The sequence below is a fragment of the Labeo rohita genome, chromosome 19 (genome assembly GCF_022985175.1).
Source record: "Labeo rohita strain BAU-BD-2019 chromosome 19, IGBB_LRoh.1.0, whole genome shotgun sequence".
In the NCBI taxonomy this organism is placed as follows: domain Eukaryota; kingdom Metazoa; phylum Chordata; class Actinopteri; order Cypriniformes; family Cyprinidae; genus Labeo; species Labeo rohita.
In genome coordinates this window covers 10,751,543-10,768,147 of record NC_066887.1, presented here as the reverse complement: position 1 = coordinate 10,768,147, position 16,605 = coordinate 10,751,543, and the positions used below count along the sequence as shown (strand labels likewise).

General features: G+C 36.6%; 2 protein-coding genes across 7 annotated transcripts in view; one reads left to right on the top strand and one right to left on the bottom strand.

Moving 5' to 3' along the window:
• Positions 1 to 6,452, top strand: part of kiaa1522 (KIAA1522 ortholog) — a 60,771-nt gene extending 54,319 nt beyond the window's left edge. For all 6 annotated transcript variants that reach the window (XM_051136798.1, XM_051136796.1, XM_051136795.1 and 3 more), the window contains 4 exons: positions 346 to 472; positions 1,734 to 1,841; positions 1,996 to 5,526; positions 5,611 to 6,452. In XM_051136798.1, the coding sequence (XP_050992755.1) occupies positions 346 to 472; positions 1,734 to 1,841; positions 1,996 to 5,526; positions 5,611 to 5,633 (3,789 nt within the window). In that variant the 3' untranslated portion in view covers positions 5,634 to 6,452. The remainder of the gene's footprint in view (positions 1 to 345; positions 473 to 1,733; positions 1,842 to 1,995; positions 5,527 to 5,610) is intronic.
• A 1,148-nt stretch (positions 6,453 to 7,600) lies between these two features.
• On the bottom strand, positions 7,601 to 15,658 carry yars1 (tyrosyl-tRNA synthetase 1). The gene is given in 15 exon segments (XM_051136801.1): positions 7,601 to 8,322; positions 8,416 to 8,557; positions 8,658 to 8,851; positions 8,929 to 9,029; positions 10,382 to 10,517; positions 10,612 to 10,697; positions 10,778 to 10,913; positions 11,108 to 11,200; positions 12,620 to 12,661; positions 12,663 to 12,701; positions 14,325 to 14,454; positions 14,650 to 14,825; positions 14,922 to 15,068; positions 15,219 to 15,289; positions 15,580 to 15,658. Coding segments are annotated over 14 exon segments (1,590 nt in total). The 5' UTR covers positions 15,276 to 15,289; positions 15,580 to 15,658; the 3' UTR covers positions 7,601 to 8,211.
• Positions 15,659 to 16,605: the final 947 nt, after the last annotated feature.

Below are 16,605 nucleotides of genomic sequence, written 5' to 3'. Positions count from 1 at the left end.
ACTGATCGTTTTGGTACATAAGACCCTTATTTCTCAGCTGGGATTGTGTAGAACACTTTAAAGCTGCAATGAAACTGCAATTTGGATCTTCAACCAACCATTGATCCCCATTGAAGTCCACTATATAGAGAAAAATCCTGAAATGTCATCTTCAAAAACCTTAAATTCTGTTCGACTGATGAAAGAAAGATTTGAACATCTTCGATGATGTGGGAGTGAGTAAATTATCAGGAAATTTTAATTCAAGAGTGAACTAATCTTTAAGGTGTTTAAAATGAAAACATACATGCATGAATTAAACCTTCAATGAATTGCTTTTTACTGATGACCTCCATTTCTCCACAGCCAGAGGAAGACACAAGCTCAAAAGGAAGGGATGAATCACTCGAGACTGATAGCACTGCTGGACACTCTTTCATTTCAGTGTCGACCGTCTCAGCAGTCTCCTCACGTCCAGTGCTAACACGTCAAGGTATACAATGCTGACTTCATAAAAAGGTCTAGAAATAAACCATGTGTAGTGCGGTACAGACTACCTCTTGTTTTTTCCCTCTAAAGTGTTTCAGGTTTAAAGGGAACCCCAGGTATTAAGACTTGTATGGCTTAATATAACATAAGCAACGTCTCATACTGAAATACGTAGTAAAAAAAAACCCATGAAAGATTTACGTTATTTAAAAATCCACATTGTTTTATACATATTTTGGTCTATGGGGGCACCATTATTTCAATGATGTGAAATGATTGCACTTGGTGAGTTAATGGCACTACCTGTTGCTATTTTCAACATAAATAAAATACTGATATGATGCCACATTGTGAGGCTTTTGGATTTAATTTTCAGTCGAAGGGTACCAAGAGAAGCGATTTAAGTCTTTACTGCTTTCCTAGCAAATGAAGGGGAGAACAGAGTGGGAACATGTCTGTGGACGGATTAAACTTCCTAAAGACCCACGTCATTGTTTTCTCCACTTTTGCCCTGATCCCTTTGAGGCTTTTAGTAGACCACAGCTATTGAAAGAGCTTACAAACAGCAGAGACAAGAAACGCTAGATGCCATCCTGGCAGGACGTAAACATGTCGACGCTTGTCATGACGCCACAGCCAATGAAGTTTCTCAGCACAGATTTCACTCAATATCTGGGGGCGTTTAGACTCCTTGTGGGGAAAATTGATAGTACAGCATTTGGTTTAAGCCTACACTTATATTCATCGCCACCTGTAAGATCTTTCAGTAGCTGTGGTCATCATATCAGTATATTTACTTTCTGAGTTGTGCATTCAAAGTTTCTTGAACACGCAGCGCCAGTGGCTCACCAAATGCAACCATTGCACATCATAATGGCGCCTTCCATAATCCAAAATACGTATAAAACAATGTGGAATTTTTAAACAACGTAAATCTGTAATGGGTTTTCTATTGCATATTTTAGTAAGAGACGTTGTTTGTTATATTAAGCCATACAAGTCTTAATATCCAGGGTTCCTGTTAACAATGCATTTGTTGCCACCCACCATTCAAAGACTAAGTCATACAGAGTTATGATCTGTCCATTGATAGGTTCAGAGAAAATGTGATATCAATCAAATGATATCAGTCAAGATTAAATAAGAAAACTTGTTTGTTATGGTAGTGTAGCCATCATTTTGAGTATGATTGCGATTTAATTTGGAATAACAAAAAGTTATTTTCTTGGTATTCAATCTCTGTATGACATATCACTCCCTTTTAGGTTCCACGTTTAAGCCCTTGAACCCAGTTAAACGACTGGATAAGACCAAGAGGAGAAGCAGAAGAACAACTATAATGGGCATACCACAGCAAGTCCAACGAGAACTGGGCATGTAAAACTATGTTATTGTCAAATATTAAGTAGCCTTTTTTTTTTTTGAGCATGATGTACCTTAGAATGGCAACTTTGACAAAAATATGAGATTACACAAACTGTTCTGCCTAAAACAGAAGGATGACTACTTTGTTTTATTTCTTTAAAGATATGGCAAGAGGAACGACACTGCAGCAGCGTCCAAATGGAGAACATGACATGACAGATTCCCCTGGCAGAGTTGTCATTCCAACAATTGATGGAGAGCTCCCTTCAGTAAATCACAAAGGGGCTCGTGTACACCTGCAAAACATTGAGGCTCTTCAGACGTCAAGAGATGAGGAATTTCTAATAAACCACATCCATTGTGTCTACCAAGATGAGTTAAACCGAAAGCTTGGGATAGGAGCATGCCCTACACAGAGGCCAAAGTCTCTTGCTGTCCCGGGGATGACCACTTCTTCTTTCCTGCATGAGCCTCAAGGTCCCGTCATGTCTATTTCACCACAGGCAACTTATTTATCTAAGATTATTCCAAATGCAGTTCTGCCAGCTGCAATAGACATCATTGAAATTAACCATGATCACAGCCGGCGCAGTACAAGTACAGTTAGCAAGAGTAGTTTAGCATCAGCTAGTCCAGCTTCTTCACGATCTGGAGGTGGCACAAATCAAGATCCAACTACTGCTAGCACCAACAGGAGCCCTTCACAATCATCTGAGACTATTGTCTCCAACTCCTCCACAGTTTCTTCAAAAGCAAAGTGTCTACCAACATTTGTTGCTGAGAGCACCAAAGAAGTTTTAGATTTAATCCCAAAGGATGCAAGCGTTACAAGCTCAAGCAGTTGTAAAAGCTCTAACAGTAATGGTACAAATCAAAGACTGGATAACAGGGAGATGGGTGAAGCAGGGGAAAATGTCAGAAACAGCCATTCATTCTCTCGTAGTCTCTCTGTAATGAAGACAAAATTGCCACCAGCACCACCTCAGAGAACGTATTCCCTGCACCATGAAAAACTTCAAGGGAAGCGAAGATCAAGGGAACTGGCAGCAACCGATGGGCAAACAGGTAGAGATCCTAGCAGTCCAAAAGAACATCAGTCCAACAATAATGAGAAGGGTTCTGTCCATTCTTCAGTGCTCAACTCATCAAGGGATTTCCAGTCATCTGTGAAATCCAGTCCACTTAGTCCTGATCAAGCCTTTAATGGAAGTCGTGTTGGATTAGGTCACTCATCCCCGCAGAAAACTGGAGAAGAATCTGGTGAAAACAAATTTGATAGGACTTTGTCTCCTTCGAGTGGATACTCCAGCCAAAGTGGGACACCTACACATTCTCCTAAAGAGGTCAGTCCATCCTCACCTGGAAAGAGAAGAGTTAAGCCTTCAAAGCCTGAGAGAACGGGTGTACGGACCTCACCGGTGGTTTCGGTCTCTTCATCAATGACATCTCTATCTTCGGTCACATCAGACACGGCACATCATGACATTCAAACCAACAAAACTCCATCAGAGCCATTAAAGTGCTCTCCACCTGTTACAACAGTGAAAAACAAGGTGACACCAACACACCCAACTACTGCCCTTAGGGAACTTTTCAACATTCCGCCTCCACCCAAAGTAAAAGCCCCAACTGCCCCACCCCCTGAAACCTGGGTTCACAATAAACACACACTTGAACTATTATGTGGCCCAGGTCCGAACCCCAACAGGTTACATCAGCTTCAAAAGCAGCAGAAAGAGTCATTAATAGGTACAAATCAAAACACAAATTCAATACAAATCAGTAAACAAACAATCCCGAAGACACAGATAACAGAAGAAATGAAGTCAGGGACCCAACTGGAGAACAAAGAAGCTGTAAAAGAACAAAACGAGTCCATGTCAACACAAATGGTAGCAGACCCTCCAGATTTAAGGCATAACGGAAGCTCAACATTACACAATGAGCTAAATGAACTAGAAAGTACAGAGGTCAACCAGAACAGTCATACACAAGATCAGGAGGACAAAGGAAGCCACATACTCCCTACAACGAAGGTACCAACTATCAAAGTTGATCAAAGTATGCTGTTACAAACAAACTGTGAAGTCAAAACAAATCCTGAAATTGTGAGCACAACGTGCTCCCCAAGGAATGACAAAACCAGTGAGGAGAACGAAGGAAAGCACATTGTTAAGGACATTTCCAGTCATAAACAATTGCAAACTCTTGGCATAGAAGTACCGGAGGTCAATGGTATTTCTCCTCCTCCTTCTCCACCTCCAGAACACCAACCCCCACCACCACCTACTAAAAAGACATCAGCTGCCTCAGTGTCTGTACCACCATCTGACAAAGAAAAACGGAGGCAAGAAACAGAGGAACAGGTGTCTCTCCTGGAGTCCTCTTGGCCTCCACCACCGCCTCCAATGGAAGAGTCTACTGACTTGATGTTTGAGGAACAAGATGAACTTGACTTCCCTCCACCACCTCCCTCTATCCATGAACCCCTTTCAGAGGTATCTGCCAGTTGCCATGAAGAGTCATGTGAACAGCAAGACAAAGAATTGAGGTCCTCAGATATGGACAGCAGTCCAAACCAAGACTCCAAAATAGATACTGTTTTGCCAACAAGAACTGTACAAAATGATATGGAGGAGAGGCAACAAGATAAGCCTTGTAACAACATCTCACACTCCTCTGTGGATGAAGGTGGCATGGAAAACACAACTGTTGCCCCTCCTAAAACGTCCTCTATTTTACCAGAAGAACTTGTACAAGGGGAGAAAATACCAAGTTTGTCCGCACAAGATTCAGAGCAAACATCACTTGATACTCAAGGAGATTCCACTCCCCTTGCACCTCCTCTTCCAGTGGAAGACCAGTCCACTGGTAACTTCCGAAGGCAACTGAGCCTCGTAAACAAAGATAACCGGAGCAAAGAACTGCTTTGTCGCCACAAAAGCACACCTATCCCAAAAGAGGATGCCAACATTCCCCTTGTCACACCTTCCTTGCTTCAAATGGTGCGGCTAAGATCTGTAAATGCAGGTGAAGATCAAGCTGATAGTAAACCAAGTACTGAGGCCACAACAAATGAGGATCTCAGTATTGCTAGTCAAGCAACTCCACAAAAGCCTATTCGCAAATCCTTGAGCCTAAAGTCCAACTCACCTGCTAAGTCATCTCCTGCTCCAGCCACAGTTCAATCCATGCGCCTTCAAGAGGCCATACGTATGAAGACCGCTGCGATGTCCTCCAGTGCAGTTACTGCAGTACTCAATCCACGCTTATCCTCAACTGGTAGTGCTAGTTCACCGGTGCCATCCCCTGGCTGTGACCTACTCAAGTCCCCTGCATCTACAGCCAGTTTTATCTTCTCCAAAAGCACAAAGAAAGTTGTGATTGAAACACCTAGCTCTCCTGAGGTCCAAGCAAGCCTCAAGCAAAGTCTTGCAGCTGAGATAATGCAGGTTTCCGACCAAGCCAAGACAATGATTACAAATGGAACAAAAAAGCCAATTAAGGTGCCGCCACCTGTTGCTAAGAAACCAGTGCATGGAACAAATCCTCCCAACAAGATAGAGAACGCAACACCGGATAAGACTGAGATCTTGACGCATAAACAAATAACAAGGGTTGAAGTTAATGGGCAAAGTGATCAAGTGCATCCTGCTGGTCAGCGAGCACAATCATTAGGAAGCCAGAAGCAAAGTAAGGAAGCATTCACGGGTTATTTTAGTTCGTCCATTAAATAATGACGAAACAATGTGAATGATCATGGTATTTCTTTTTCAGGAAGTTCAGAGACTGCATGTTGAAGAGTCACAGTGCATGAGTTGAGTTTTGACTGGACTGTTTAGTCACAGTTTGGCAGAGATGAAAGGACAAAGCAAGTGATGAAAGCCCAAGAAAGTTCTTGTTCAAGGATCCATGGATACCACAACTGTCTTAAAAGCCTTAGCCTGGAGAAATGGCCTTCAAATGTATGCAAAAAGCTTTTCCCAATCTGTTTTATATAGCTTTATTACAGCTTTCAAGTATTTTTCTAAATGACTTTGTCTGCTCTGGGAGAAGTCACTTTTAGTTTATTGTGGACTTTTAAAAGCTAATGACTGCAAGATTAAACTGACATCTAGTGGTCACTAGTGGTAGTAATCACTGCTTGGCGCAAAAACATGTCATAACCTGTGTTGTAATTTTTTTGACATATCCAAATATGTCCAAGCACATAGATTGATTACTAGCTTTTAATGACAGAAGTTGATTTTACTAACAGTTTTGAAAGTTTCAGTGCTACTGCAATCAACTTTCAGAATTTGCTTTTAGCAAATGTGTAATTATACATGTACAGAACTATCTGTTACCTTTTTGCAGTTATGCTGACAATGGCTGAAACGTATACACATAAAACCTTTACATATTTACTTTTCATTAGATTAAAGCACTTTTTAAGCTAAATGCTGCATTTCTTTTCAAACCAGCAAACAGGTAAGAGTATTGACTGATGGTCCCTCTAAAATCGATGTAAAAATATACATACACAAATAATTTAGTAGCTATTTACTTCAAGGGAGGAGTGAACAGAATTACTACACTGTTTTAAAAATAAATATGCATTAAAGATATTTATAGATTTACCTTGTTTTGACTGTTTTTGAATTCCTAGTGCTTTCCAACATCGTTGAAATATATAAACCCACCATACTACTATATTTCCTCCTCATGAAAACCTATTCATGTTTTTTGTTAAAGCTACACTAGTAGTCAAAAGTTTTTGAACAGTAAGATTTTTAATGTTGTTTAAAGAAGTCTTTTCTGCTCATCAAACCTGCATTTATTTGATCCAAAATACAGGAAAGAGAGTAATATTGTGAAATCTTTTTACTATTTAAAATATTGCTTTCTATTCAAATATATTTTAAAATATAATTTATTCATGTGATCAAAGCTAAATTGTATCATTACTCCAGTCTTCAGTATCACATGGTCCTTCAGAAATCATTCTAATATGCTGATTTGCTGTTCAAGAAACATTTATTATTGTTATTATTACTATTAATCATTTTTTAAAGTTAAGTAAATTATTTGATGAATAGAAAGATCCAAAGATCAGCCATCACATAAACTATTATATAATTTTATATAATTATAATTATATTAATTATAGAAATTAATACTTTTATTTAGCAAGGATTCTTTAAATTGATTAAAAGTGACGATGAATACATTTATAATGTTACAAAAGATTTCTATTTCAGATAAAAGCTGTTCTTTTGAACTTTCTATTCTTCAAAGAAACTGGAAAAAACTCTACTCAGCTGTTTTCAACATAATAATAATAAATGCTTTTTGAGCAGCAAAATTATTAGAATAATTTCTGAAGGATCAGTTACGATGCTAAAAATTCAGCTTTGAAATCACAGGAATAAATTACATTTTTAAATATATTCAAAAAGAAAGTTATTGCCTTAAATAGCAAAAATATTCAAATTTTACTGTTTACAATTTTTACATTAAAATCAGTAAAGTTTTAAAAGATTTTTACATTAAAAATCTTACTGTTCAAAAACTTTTGACTGGTAGTGTACAACACTTATTTAATTATAATTTTCAACAATCTTTAATCAAGCATTACATTTTACGGTTCATATGGTGACGTTTGAAAATAGGCTCCCAAACTTTTAGTGTCAGGTTCATATATTTAAATATCTCTTTTCAGCAGATCAAACTGTAAAGGTCCCTTCACAAAAATTTCCAACATTATTATCAAGACATATAGGAAATGTTCATGAATCATTGTAGTTTGTTGTTTATTTCATTGAATTTGGTTAACATGAGATGAGTTCTGAATGTTATATTACATAAAATTCCACCTGTGAAGTAAGCTAACTAATCCTAAAATATGTCTCCATAACAGTTTATTGTGTATGTATTCTGTCCATGTCTGAACCGTTTCCACTGATGGTTAATAGTTTGAACATTATCAGACTGGAGACTGATCATTGTAAGCAATGATCCATTTCCAGACATAAGGACCTGAGTTTGAGATTAACAGATGATCTCCTGCAAGATTCTTCGTCTGTTATTTAAACAAATGAGCGTGACATTATTTACTGCAATGCTTTATGTGTAAAACATCCTGGACGGCAATACATGCAATGTAAAGCACAGACGATACCCATATGTGTTCTGCTGCAGTAAACGTGCTATTAAATTCTTCACAGGTTGACATGGCTGAATGGGACAGTTGAAATAATAATGAAATAATGGCATTATAAGCCATTTCCTTCTCCATTAGAGTATGGTAACAGTTTTGGATGGCTATGATGAGCAATACCTGACACTGTGTACTTGCTGTCATGGAAACTCTAGCTTTGAGAAAAATGGTGAAGACAACTAGCTAATATTTCCACCCTTTAGTGTTTTACAGGTGATCTGTCCAAGTTTTGTCATCAGATTTTGATCTTTCCATTGTGCAACGCACTGGTCTGAGATCTTCAGGTCCACCTGAAGAGATCAGACATAAACATACACCCAAGAATGAGACTCAGCGATAGCTTAATATGAGTGTTTAAGTACGAAAATATAAAACTCACATACCTGCAACTTCTCAAACACCTTTTTCTTTGGTTTCAATTCATCGTCTGGTTTCCCCGATTCATACCCTTCAACAAAAACACGGTCTCCTGGTGCTGAGCCTTCTGGTGGATCCAAAGGCTCCACTTTCCTGGGCTCTCCCTCACTAAAGGCCATTAGATTTAGAAAGATCAAGAGAAAATGATTTTTAATATAAGAAGAACTTGAATTGAATGGTTGAATTAGGGTTTATCAGTCCTACTAACATTGAAGCACACAGCAGCATGGCTTGGGATTCAATCCCCCTCATCTTCTGGGGCTTTAGGTTGCATAACAACACAACAAGACGGTCCTGAAGCTGCTCCTGGGAGATGTATGCCACCAGGCCACTCACTACAGTCCGCGGTTGCTCCTCACCCACATCAATCTTCTCTAAATACAGTGAGTCTGCATCTGGATGCTAACAGATTAACAAACAAGGTTATTTTAGCATCCTCTTGCTAGAAAAATCTTAAAATTATTGCTGGATTTCTCTACCTTTTCTACACTGACGACTTTGCCCACTCTGATGTCCAGTCTGGATGGGATAGCCTCTTCCTCATCTGTGTTTTGTTTAGGGTTGCCCTTCACTCCTCCTTCTGTGAAGGAATGACAAAACCGTAAACAGATGTGAAAATTCTTCCTTTCTCTAAAACTCAATCTAGAACTTGAAGCAGCACTGTTAAATGGGTTCATAAGTATAAGTGACCATGTCGAATATGTTTTAAGTAGTGGTGTCAATCGGTTTAAAAAAAAACAAACAAAAAAAAACATAATTAATCACACATTTTTAATGAATTAAATCTTGATTAATTCCACCTGACTTTAAAGTTTTTAATTAGACTTTTATATTGGAATAACTTCGCATTTAATCTTCAAATTAATGTAGAAATAACAAAGAATGTATATTTTTCATATTTGTTTAATGCCATCTTTTTTGTATGACTAAAGGCAAGTATCACTGATAACAAGTGATGTCTCTATGATTTTTTTCCTATTATTTAACCATTGACTACAGCCATTCAACATTACAGTATAACTGAGAGCTATCACTTTAACATTTATTAGGCTTAAAAAATAACTTTTAATTTAAGCAAACTCTAAACAATCTTCACTTAAACCCATGATAATGAATGTCATATCTATCTGTGTCTTTCAGCGAGAAAATATAGCCTAATTTAATAAGGTTATCAAACACTAAATTCTAAATTAAATAAATCTAAAGCTTAAAATTACAGAAGTTATTGATTTCCTCTTTTTATTTTTGTTCTTTGATTAACAGACATTACAGCGGCTGGTTATTAGGATATTTTTGCTGCTGTTACTTTAAAAGCTGCCGCTGCTGAACTTGAAGTGGACCTGACACTGTTTTAAATGTAAATAGATAATAATAACTTACATGCACAGTTTTAGGGCAGCTTTAATCACCTTTTTTGTAACATCTTCACCTAACTGATGGCATAACTACGACATTGCATACTCGTAGTTTCATCTGGGTTTGAATGTGATATAGCACTTTAATATAGCCTAATACAACGTGCTCCGGCACATTTGTGCGTGCACTTGAAGAGTGTGTGCTACGAGCACAGTATAATGGCTGACAGGACAAGAAGATTTGTTTTATTGGCATATGGCCTGACAACATCTCATCTGACCACAGTTCACTGTTGTTCTACTGAAGCTCTTCGTCAACGGCACCGTTTCCACGCTCGCTTGACTCACGCCTGGTGGAGGTGAAGTTGTAGTCTTAAAAGTTTCCCAATTTATGTGCTTGTGTCTAAATAAATGCAATTCTTTAGCAGTTGTGAGTGGGATGGGGAAACTTACCCCCGCCCCTGCGTTAATTGCGTTAAATATTTTTAACATGTTAAACTGAAAAAATTAATCGCCTGCGTTAACATGCTAGTTTTGACACCACTAGTTTTATAAGACATTGTGTATTTTTACTCACTGTTTTTGGAGGGCTCTGGGTAAGCGGATGCTGTCAGTTTCTTCAACTCTGGCGTCTCAAACTTCTTCCTGATGGGGTCCAACAGTTTGTTAAGAGCCAACTCTACTGAAGCCTTCAGGTCACCAGGATGTATTTCCTGCAGGTAAGCAAAGCAGGGGTCAACATATGATGCTCAACTCAATTTATGTAAACATATGTACATTAAGTAAATATAAGTAGTTTTCAGATACCTCTGCAGCAAAGTCTTTCTCCACTTCCTCATAGTCTGTGTAGACTTTGTCTCCTCCCCACTTTGGATCTCTTTTAATTATAAACTCTAAAACAGAACATATCATTAAGCATTGAACTAGTTGTTTACATTTCCTAATTAATTTTTTTTTTTTTGCCTGAGCTCACCTGAGTGCAAAGGGAAAAGCACATGTTTGACAAAGGACAGAACTCCATTATTCTCCACATTTCCAGGCTCACAAAAGGCTTTCTTTAACTTCTTCTTCACCTCTTGGTTCTTATCCAGCAGGTCAATCTTAGATTCCTGTAGCAGATATGAAAGTTTGAGAATGATGAATCTTAGTGTATCAACCAGACACCAAGAATGCAACAGCGTACGCCACTAACCCATCCCTCAGAATCAACAGGATTCTTTGATTAGATGAATCAAAGAATGTGATCTTAAATCTTTATCTTACAGCATTCTTGAAAATTATGAAGGTGTATATGGTACACTACCTCCTCAGAGGAGCTCATCTTGCCACCGGTCAGTCCAGGCACCATTGGGTTCATCATGTGAATACGTTTGGTGTAGCCAAGAGAGGGCAGGTACTGCAAAATAAGACAAAAAAAAACAGTTCTTAAAAAAAAAACGAAATGTACTCCGTAAACACACCCATACACTGGGATCAGCACAGAGCCATCAAATCAGTACGATATCATGTCAGAAAGTTTAATTCATACATTATTCTGTCCAGTTCTGTTCTGTTTTTGGGAAGTGTTTTGTGTATGTGTTTCTGTGCAAGATGATGTCTTGCACATCATCTTGCACAGACTCCCTGCTGCCTATAAAAGATCTCATCATCACTTCCTGCTTCAGCTTTGTGCTCATTTGCTGTGTTTGCTTTTCATCGCTCTGTTAGTTATTTGTAAGCATGTGTTAGTAAGACTGAGATTCTGTGTGTGTTCTTCTGAGTGTTTAACTGTGAGAGATTGTTGTTTGTTAGTGCATTCGCCATCTATTTGTAACTCTGACTACCGCCTGTTTGACTTTGATTTTGGATTGCCCTGTATGGACTTGTTTGCTTATTGTAAATAATTGTATATAGTATTCTTGGGGAAGTAGGGAGACCGACGCCATTTTTGTTGATTGTTTTTTGTACAGAGAGTTAGGGAAGTAATTGTATTTTCTTTTCTTGTCTTTTCTTTTGCAAACTAGGGAATTCAGAGGGTTAAAATATTAGTTGTTTTCTGTTTGTTATTTTGGCCTAGTCGGCTCCTTAAGTAACAATTTCCCCACTTCTATTGTAAAAAAAAAAATCATTGTTTTCATTAAATTTTTGTTCATTTGCTTTTCAAACTCCTCCGTGTCCTCGCACTCTTTCATGCTGCGCCTTCACCCTAGACGGGGCTTAACACTTGGCAGACATATCCGATGCATCAAAAACATTTGTTTTAAGACTTATTTACAGGGTTCCTACCCATTTTATTTCAAAACTCCATATTTTTCCAGACACAAATTTCCAAACTCTCAGTAGATTTTCAGACAAGCATTTTTTTCCAGCTTTATATTTGGAATATAGTTCAGTCATCAATCAGCATAATCAAAAAGTGCATATTTGACAATCACTAATGAATCACTAAACAGCTGCCATGAAATTTTACTTCTTGTATCATTTATTTTCATTAAATTCTTCATTTTTTATAATAAGAAACTAAAAGAAGGCAAATGTCTGGAAACACAAACTTTTTCCATACTCTACTTTATTTTTCCATACTTTTCAGACCTGGAAAATACTTCCAGTCAAATTCTGTACTTTTCCAAACCCCGTATGATCCCTGAATTATTTACGAGTATGAAATACAAGCTTTCGGTTCATATTTTTTGATTTTTATATTTCCTACTTGTATTTCCTATTTCCTACTGGCAAAAGATGCAAAATAAGAAAACAACTTTTGACTTTAGCACCTGTATAGGTGCACATTAAGTTTAAAAGTGTCATATGGAATAAGAAATATGTAAAAATGCACCTTCTCTGCTAATGTGAAGATCTTCCTTTGGTCCACACCCCCCGAACTGAGCATCTACTTTTAAGTACTCCTCATCCAGTGCCTGATAGAAATGGAAAGCAGCAGCAAATTAAAATGTAGAACAGAACACCAAGATGTTATCCAGGCTTAATGAAATGTAGCTTTAAATAAGAGAATGCAGTACTCAGTTTGGGATCCTTAAGATTTGTAATGTTTTTTAAAGAAGTTTCTTATTTTCAAGGCTGTGTTTATTTGATCAACAATACAGAAAAATGTAATACTATAAATAGGGCTGGACGATTAATCGCACGATATTGTGAGGCGCGCTTAGTCAGTGAAGCCGGTACTTTGATTAGTAGTAAAGCTCCATCACGTGCGTTCAGCTGAATGCGATTCATCTGCGATTATGAGCGCGATTTGGCGTAGCTTGTCAGTGATTTACGGCTCTGTGTATTAATTGCCGCTCCAGCTGAACGCACGTGATGGAGCTTTACTACTAATCAAAGTACCGGCTTCATTGACTAAGCGCGCCTCACAATATTGTGCGATTAATCGTGCAGCCCTAACTATAAATATTACTGTAATCTAAAATTATGTTTTCTATTTTAATATACAAGAATTTTTTTTAACAATATACACTATCGTTCAAAAATTTGCGGTCAGTAAATTTTTATTCTTTCTTTTTAAGAAAATAATAATTTTATTCAGCAAGGACATGTTAAATTGATAAAAAAAAAAAAAAAAAGTGATAGAAAAGACATATTGTTAGAAAAGATTTATTTTCTTTCTATTAATTAAAGAAACTGGAAAAAAGTATCACATGTTCCAAAAAAATATTTAGCAGCACAAACATAGATAATTCTAATAATAAATCAGCATATTAGAGAGATTTATGAAGGATAATGTAACAAGACTGAAGTAATAGCTAATGAAAATTAAGCTGTGCATCGCAGGAATAAATTATATTTTACAGTATATTAAATACAAACCATTATTTTATATTGTAATAACATTTCACAATACTACTGTTTTTTTTTATTATTATTTTTGATCAAATAAATGCAGCCTTGATGAGCAAGTCTTACTGATCCCAAACTTTTGAATGGCAGTATATTGATAAGCATACAGTAACCATACACTACCATTCACAGTTTACAGTCATCAGATTTTTTTGTTTTGTTTTGTTTGTCTTCATATATTAAAATGCAGTAAAAACAAAACAGCAATATAGTGAGATATTCCTACAATTTAAAGTAACTTTTCTATTTTAACATGAACCTTCAGAAAACATTAAAATATGCTGATTTGTTGCTCAAGTAAAAATTATTATTATCATGTTGAAAACAGTTATGCTGCTTAATATTTTTGCTGAAAATATTATGCTTATTTTTATTATTTTTTTTTACAAAAAATCTTTTTCACATAATGTAAATGTCTTTACTTTCACTTTCGAATTTAAAGCACCCTTGCTGAATGAAAATATTCATTAAATTAAAAAAAAAAAAAAAAAAAAAAAAGGATTGTACATAAACACATAAGCATCTTTTTAATGGGTTGTATAGTGACGTTGGCACCAATAGGGAAAAAATAATCAGGTTTTGAAAATGGACTACATGTTCACATTATTTTTGAAATCAACTACATACAGACCCCTCTAGAAGACCACAAAGATGAGGAAAATGTTAGCAGAAGATAATCAGCGTACCTGCAGTCCAGGATACAGGAGGCCACTCAGAAGAGGATGCTCAACCTGTTTGACCACCTCAGCACCTGCTTTCTTGGCATCATGTTCAGTAACCATGGATGACAGTCGGTAAACATCCAGAGTGTACTCTCTATAATAGATCAGACGCACAAAGCATTTGCCTACTTCTTAAAGAAACAACAACCACAAACATAATCTTTACATTCGCAGTAACAAAAACATGTTTGACAATAGAACAAAGCATGTCTCAAAAACATAAACAACTATCATCTAGTGTACTTGTTTGACAATCATAGATACAGATTTTAAATAAATAAGTGGTTACCTGCTGAGCTGATAGTCAGTGCCTTTGACAAATTTGAGTTTGTCAAGGGGAACTCCAATGCTCTCCAGCATGGCCTTAATGATCTGCTCATAATACTGCACCCTGAGCTCCAGCAGCTCCCAGGGAGCCTTCATGTTGTCCAGATAGGCATGGAGATCAGCAAAGAGGATGGTCACCTACAGAACAGAAACATCAGTGGTTATACACACCAACATCCCGATCGATTTTCCATGCAAGTCATTCAGAACCAATACAGAACACCACAGACAAACCTCGCAGCCCGCCTTCAGGAAGTCAGCGATCTTTGACATAGGGACAAAGTAGGCCACATGGGGTTTGCCGGTGGTTGCTGTTCCCCAGTAGACCTTCAGTTCCCTCTCCTTCAGGATCTCCTTCAACCTCTCCTCACCAAGAACCTCCTGGAAAAACGAAAGTGAAAAAAACAGTCTATTGAAATTGATAACTCATCAACAGTGCATGTAAAAAATTACAGTAAATATTTTAAATGAATGTTTTCAAAACAGTAACATGTTGTGCCACACCTAACATCTTTCTCTGCTGTTTCTCACCTGAAGGTTCCTGGTGATCAGCTTGAACTTCTCGTCAGGACTCAGCTGCTCTCCCATAATGTCTGCTGCTTCTGTACAAATTAAGTAATACAGGCTTATATGTCATAACATTAAGATAAACGTGCGGTTCTGGTAGTAGCCATATGTTAAAACTGTTATTTTAGGATCAGTCACTCAACCTCTGGTTGAAATGACGTGTGCTATGAATGAACGGCTGCGAACTGTCCTTCATATCGAGTGATAGAAACACTACAAAGCAGGAATTAAATCGGTATAAAATGTAATATTATCGTAATAAAATGTCAGTTATAATAGATGACAAACGCTTAGATATATCATAAAAATTCACAATAAATCTCACCGGTGGTAGCCAAGAGACGTGTGTGCCGGTAACAGGCTTTTCCGGTTGTAAGATTTCATCACGTGTTTCATAATAAAAGCCCCTCAGCTATATAAATAAATAAAAGTTAGATTTATCAATTTATATACACGAGTTTACAAAAAATATTTGGATGAATCAGTTAAATATGTTAGATATATATAACTAAATGTGTATTATTAAGCTGTTTTTAAATATTTTGCTTTGTAATGATAGTGTTGCATCAGCTCTGAACAATCAATTGTCCAGCTACTCAACAGCAGGAAAAGTAATCGAGTGCTTAACGATGCGGCCCATTGAGCTGTTGCGTGTCTCCTCCAGGAGGCGCTCCTACACTGACAGTGTTGAAACTGCAAGATTTTTCTCTCCTATCTTTTTATATATATATATAATATATATGTTTTTTTTTTGTTTTGTTTTTTTTTATATATATATATATATATATATGTATATATAATATATGTTTATTATATATATGTATACATTATATATATTTTTTTTTATATATATATATATATATATATATACATTATATATATGTTTTTTTTTGTTTGTTTGTTTTTTTTAATATATATATATATATATATATATATATATATATATCATATTCGATTTCGTTGGATTTGTTACCTGCAAACCTGCAAATAAAACTTGTCATTGTCCAAAATAAAAATCAACATAAATAAAATATGCAAGTTCTCTAGATTAGCATCATTACTCCAGTCACATGATCCTCCAGAAATCATTCTAATATGTGACCCTGGACCACAAAACCAGTCATAAGTGTCAATTTTTCAAAATCGAGCTTTATACATCATCTGAAAGCTGAATAAATAAGCTTTCCATCGATGTATGGTTTGTTAAGATAGAACAATATTTGGCCGAGATACAACTGTTTCAGTATATGGAATCTGAGGGTGCAAAAAATTCAAAATATTGAGAAAATAGCCTTTAAAGTTTGCAAATTAAGTTCTTTGCAATGCATATTACTAATCAAAAAATAAGTTT